Source organism: Dipodomys ordii, unplaced genomic scaffold (assembly GCF_000151885.1).
Source record: "Dipodomys ordii isolate 6190 unplaced genomic scaffold, Dord_2.0 Scaffold251, whole genome shotgun sequence".
NCBI lineage: Eukaryota > Metazoa > Chordata > Mammalia > Rodentia > Heteromyidae > Dipodomys > Dipodomys ordii.
The window spans coordinates 437,367-443,731 of record NW_012267467.1 but is presented as its reverse complement, the minus strand read 5'-3'; the positions used below and the strand labels follow the sequence as shown (position 1 = coordinate 443,731).

Here is a 6,365-nt window from a genome sequence, read left to right as displayed (position 1 = left end):
AAAAAAAAAAAAAACCACACCAAAAAAACACACACACACACAAAGAACAGTCAAAAGCCTAAGAATATAATACCTTTTTTCATTATTAATTTTAGTTATTTAAATTTATTATTATTAATTTTAATGATTGTTTTTTCTTTTGCTAGTTCTGGGGCTTAAACTCAGGGCCTAGGCACTGTTCCTGGACTTCTCTTGCTCACTCTACCCCTTGAGACACAGCACTACTTCCAGCCTTTTCTGTATATGTGGTACTGAAGAACTGAACCCAGGGCTTCATGCATGCAAGGCAAGCACTGTACCACTGAGCTACATTCCCAGCCCCTCAAATTAAGTTTTTATGCCTATAACTTATTAGGTAACTCCACTGCTTTTTGTACAACTAAGGCAAATTAACGAAGTATTTTTACTTAATCAATTTGGAAGTTTGTTCAAAAATAGTTTAGTAGAAGCCAGACACTGGTGGTTCACGCCTGTAATCCTAGCTGCTCAGGAGGCAGAGATCTAAGGATCACAGTTCAAAGGGCAGGAAACTCCTTGACTCTTATCTCCACTTAACCACCAGAAAAATGGAAGTGGCGCTGTGGCTCAAGTGGTAGAGCACTCACCTTGAGCTGAAGAGCTGAGGGACAGCGCCCAGGCCCAGAGTTCAAGCCCCATGACCACCACCGATAACAACTAAGCTTACAAATCTAGAGTTTATTTTAATTCAGTTAATTAATTAATTTAATTAATTGGGTACTTAATGTTTAGAAGGCTGAGATCTGATGACCATGGTTTGAAGCCAGCCTAGGCAGGAAAGTCCATAAGACTTTTTTTTTTTGGTCCGGTCATGGGGCCTGAACTCTGGGCCTGGGCGCTGTCCCTCAGCTCTTCAACTCAAGGCTAGCGCTCTACCATTTGAGCCACAGCACCACTTCTGGCTTTTTTCTTTTTGCTTATGTGGTGCTGAGGAATTGAACCCAGGTCCTCAGGCATGTAAGGCAAGTGCTCTACCACTGAGCCACCTTCCCAGCCTGTCCATAAGACCTTTATTTCCAGCACAAAGCCAGAATTTTCAGGGGCAGTGCTCAGGCCTTCAGTTCAAATCCCAGGACCAGTACAAAATAAAAATTGAATAATTTTTGCAGCACTTGACAGTTGGCATTAGGGTCTTTTACTTAGCAGTTGAGTGTTCTGCCCCTCGAGCCCTCCCCCATGGGTTCTTTCTCACGGGGTTTGTAGTTTTGGCATGGATTGTGATCCTCCCACCTGTCAGTAGGAGCATATACATCATCACAGTGCCTGCCCTGTTAGTCAAGATGGGGATTCCACTCACCCTTTGCTAAGCTTGCCTTAAACTGTAATTTTCCAGTCTTTACCCCCCAAGTAGCTGGGATTTAGGTGTTTACTGGCATGATCAGTTTTAGTGTTTGTTGTTTTGTCTTTTGCTTACTGAGTCAGTCTCACTGTTCCAGTCTTCCTGTTTTATCCTCCCCTGAGTGCTGGGATTATAGGCATGTACTGTACTACATTACTACATGCTGGATTTATTTGTGTGTTAGTGGTTTGGTTTTCTATCTAGATTTTTGGGAAAAGCCATTTTTCATTAGCTGATTCTTTTTTTTTTGTGGCAGGACGGGGGGCGTCGTGGGGCTTGAACTCTGGGCCTGGGCACTTGCAGTTTTCTACATCACACAGACTTTCCTGCCCAGGCTGGCTGTGAACTGCAATCCTCAGATCTCAAGCTCCTGAGTAGCTAGGATTACAGGCATGAGCCACTGATGCCTGGCTTTCCCTGGCTGATTCTTAAACATGATATTGTAAAGTACAGTTAAAATAAAAAGGACTAAAGCATTGGAGGGCATTAGAACACACAAAAGGACACACACAGGATGTATTAGAGATGAGGAAAGGAGTGGATTTTAATTAAGGGATTTTCCAAGATTTATGTACTCTAAATATGAGCATATGCTTCTTGCCCTACTCAGCCTCCTGAGTAGCAAGGGTTACAGGCGTGAGCCACTGGTGCCCTGCTGGTGGTGGTGTTTTGAAGGCCAGTTCCTCACCAGATGCTGGTGGTGGTGTTTTGCGGCAGAGTCTTGCTGTGTAACCCATGCTCATACTCTTCCTGCCCTGGCCTCCTGAGTGGTGGAATTACAGATACTTGTCACGCACTAGGCCTGGTCCCATGCAGATTTTTTTTTTATAGCATATATCTGTAACCCTATGATTTCTTTTAAGTAAAATGTACATTTGAGAATGAGAATGGATACTGGAATCTGAGACCATGGGTCTTGGTATTTCTCAGACCACACTATAAATGTGCTAGAAGAGTTTTGGCTTGAATTCTTTGTGTAGAATACATATAGAGTATTGTAAAAGGCTCTATGAAGTCAATTATAAAAATTTCTTTTCCTGTTAATAATAAAAACAAAGATCATGTGTGCTTACTATCCTCACAATTGCAGTAACAGGTTGCCTGTCAGTTCTGCTGGTCACAGGTTTACCTCCTATTTTTAAAAGGTTAAAAACACGGGTGCGGGCTGGGAAGGTGGCTCAGTGGTAGAGTGCTTGCCTTGCATGCATGAGGCCCTGGGTTCAAATCCTCAGCACCACATAAGCAGAAAAAAAAGCCGGAAGTGGCGCTGTGGCTCAAGTGGTAGAGCGCTCGCCTTGAGCTGAAGAGCTGAGGGACAGCGCCCAGGCCCAGAGTTTGGGCCCCACGACCGGACCCCCCCCCCCAAAAAAAAAACAAACTCCCATTTGAGGCTGGGAAGGTGGCTCAGTGGTAGAGTGTTTGCCTTGCATGCCTGACGCCCTGGGTTCGATTCCTTAGCGCCACATATACAGAAAAGGCTGGAAGTGGCGCTGTGGCTCAAGTGGTAGAGTGCTAGCCTTGAGCTGAAGAGCTGAGGGACAGCGCCCAGGCCCAGAGTTCAGGCCCCATGACCGGACCCAAAAAATAAATAAATAGATAAAATGAAAAATAAAAAAAAGATACTTTAATAGACTGGCTATGAAAGATGAGAGAAAAATCCAGTAAGTTTTTAAGGACCACAAAGAAAATAATAACATTTTTAAGAATTATTTTTAATGTAGGTCCTTTTTGATTTTGCTGAATTCTACCACTTTGAGCCACAGTACCACTTCTAGTTTTCTGGTGGTTAATTGGAGACAAGAGTCTTTTGGACTTTCCTGCCTGGGCTGGCTTTGATCCTCAGATCTCAGCCTCCTGAGTAGCTAGGATTGCATTCTAGAGCCAGCACCTGGCTAATAGTAACATGTCTTTCCTTCTTTTTGTAGGGGGTGTGTCGTTGTGGAGCTTTAATGCAGGGCCTGGGCAAGGTCCCTGGGCTCTCTTGCGCAAGACTAGTGCTCTACCACTTTGAGCCACAACTCCCCTTCCATCGTTCTGGTGGTTAATTGGAAAAAAGAGTCTCATGCATTTTACTGCCTGCACAGGCTTCAAACATAGATCTTCAGATTAGGATTACAAGCATGAGCCAATGGTTTAATAGTAACATTCTTTTTGGTTTGTTCTGTTGGTCGTGTGGCTTGAACTCTGGTGCTGTCCCTCAGCTCTTCAGCTCAAGGCAAGTGCTCTACCACTTGAGCCACAGCACCACTTCTGGTTTTCTAGTGGTTTATTGGAGATCAGCGTCTCACAGACTTTCCTGCCTGGGCTAGCTTTGAACCATGATCCTCAGATCTCAGCCTCCTGAGTAGCTAGGATTACAGGCTGAGCCACTGGCACCCAGCAATAGTAACATTCTGTAAACTAGAAGTGAGAGAATGGTAAGGCTGAGACTGAAGATATTACATGAGCATTTAAGTGACAACATCCTCTCTACCAAAATAAGGGCATTCTAGTATTTGAGGGAAAATTTTAGATTGATGAAACTTGAGAGGTCTTCATCTCATAGACGTGTGAGTGGGCAAGGAAGCCACAAGCCACAGTGGTACCATGAGCTGTGGGAACAGGAAGGGTCATAAACACTACTGAGGACACGTTACATAGATAGCAAGCACTTTTTCTCCTGAAATAACCCAATTTCCATAAGGAGGTTTCTGAAAGCTTGATGAAATTGATTGGATTTTGGAGCTGCTGAGAAATAACTGTAGGAATAACAGAAGATGGGTCAAAAGGTCTCAGTGCATTTAAAAATCCTCATCTAAGCTGGGTGCCGGTGGCTCAGGCCTGTAATCTTAGATACTCAGGAGGCTCAGATCTGAGGATCACCGTTCAAAGCCAGTCCGGGCAGGAAAGGTCTGTGAGACTCTTATCTCCAGTGAACCACTCAGAAAACCGAAGTGGCACTGTAGCTCAAGTGGTAGAGCCAAGGTCCAGAGTTCAAACCCCATGACCGACAAAAAAAAAAATCCTCATCAGAATGTTACTATATTTTCTTCCGTTAGCAGCAAGTTGAAACAAAAATCAACAAGAAGAAAACTAAGTAGTAGCCTAAAACATTGTAATATCACTCCATCTTTGGCTGGCAGTTGCATGCTTTATGTCTAGCTCACCTTTAAGGTTGATCACTGTTAGTCACCTGTTTTTCAGTGTCTGTGCTGACTGAATTCCCCATCTAAAATGTGTGTCCTTCATCAGGTTCATTATGGTGCCAAGTGGTAACATGGGAGTGTTTGACCCAACAGAGATACACAACCGAGGGCAGCTAAAGTCACATATGAAAGAGGCAATGATCAAGCTTGGTTTCCACTTGCTCTGTTTCTTCATGTATCTTTATAGGTGAGTATAAAGTTCCCAGGTAACTTCCCAGATGCTATGTCGTCTATCCACTAGTGTGTATTTACTGGGTGAAGGCTGATGTCAGGATACTGGAAGGTACTTTAGGTGACACAAAGGAGCTAGCTGTGAAGAACCCTTCATACAGAAAGCCTGCAGCTTGCCAGTTTCAGCTCTGAAGTGTTACAAAGAACATGAAAGTGGAGGTGCCTGAGCCGGGCACAGTGGCTCTTGCCTGTCATCCTTGCCACTCAGGAGGCTGAGATCGAAGCATCACACTGCAAAGCCAGCCCCAGCAGCAAAGGCCCTGAGACTTTCTTTTTGGACAGCGTCACCTCTTCCCTCATTTTCCCCCAGTTTTTCCCTCCTGTCCCTGCTCCAAAGTTAATTTTCAGCATAGTCAGCTTAGTGTCTAGTGAGTACAGGTCTGATCATCTTCTACTCAAAGGAATATTCGTGTGGCTCAAGGATGCAAGTCTGACACACCAGACTCTGAGGGACAAATTTTATTGTAGAGGTTGAAGGCTTACAGTTACATAAGTAATTAGTACATTTCTTGTGAACAGGGTCCCCACTTCCCTCATTTTCTCCCAGTTTTTCTCCTCCTGGCATCTCCCCCTCCCCATGTTGTACAGTTCATTTCCAACACAGTGTCCAGTGAGTACCACTGCTGAATTGGTTCGCCCTTTGCCCACTGTTTCTACGCTTCCCTTTCCCCTGGGGGTGTTTCTAACATCTGTACCGTTGATTTCTTTCCACAGCATGATTTTAGCTTTGATAAATGACTGAGGGTGCAGAAGCTACAGTTGAAGTCAACCCACACTACACAACATCTTTAGAACTGTAACCATACCAGTATATATTTTCGTCTTTGAACAAAATACCTATTTTTGCTGTATTTTTACCATATAAAGTATTTGAAAAACATGAATTGAGTTTTTATAAGTTTCTGGTTCTCAACTTTAATCTGAACCCCAGCATATGAAGGTATTTCTGTATCACAAACTGTATAGTGAAAATGGTAGTGTGTGTGTAGTAGTAGGCACATGTGCCAACCTTGCTTGCCAAAGAAAGAATACATCTGAAAGGGACACTTAGTAGATGAGACGGGCTGTCTTGAAGTCAGACCACGGAACAATGTAGTAATGTGCACAAAAGAAAGACAATTGAGCCGGGTGCTGGTGGCTCACACCTGTGATCCTAGCTACTCAGGAGGCTGAGATCTGAGGATAGCTGTTCAAAGCCAGCTCCAGAGCCAGCCCAGGAAGAAAAGTCTGTGAGCCTCTTACCCCAAAGAAACACCAGAAAACCAGAAGTGGTGCTGTGGCTCACGAGGTAGAGCACTTGCCTTGAACTGAAGGCTCAGGGACAGCGCCCACGCCCAGAGTTCAAGCCCCATGACTAACAAAAAGAAGAGAAAATTACCCTTTTTGCCAATGTTGCGGCAACTTTGTGTTACTGTAGTTTAAGGATTTATGGAAATGTTAGCTAAGTCTTAACACAAGAAGGTTATACAAAAAAATGACCCCCCCCCACATACACATACACACATATATATAATTCATTGTAGTCTTTGTGAATCTTTTCAAGCCATTTGCCCAGGTACAATGTAATTCCTGCTTATAGAAAGGAAAATAAA

General features: G+C 43.8%; 1 protein-coding gene across 1 annotated transcript in view; it reads left to right on the top strand.

Moving 5' to 3' along the window:
* The window catches only part of Cnih4 (cornichon family AMPA receptor auxiliary protein 4), a 12,583-nt gene extending 6,926 nt beyond the window's left edge, over positions 1–5,657 (top strand). The window contains exons 2-3 of the mRNA XM_013036173.1: positions 4,570–4,729; positions 5,488–5,657. Coding sequence (XP_012891627.1) covers positions 4,570–4,729; positions 5,488–5,515 — 188 coding nt within the window. The 3' untranslated portion in view covers positions 5,516–5,657. The remainder of the gene's footprint in view (positions 1–4,569; positions 4,730–5,487) is intronic.
* Positions 5,658–6,365: the final 708 nt, after the last annotated feature.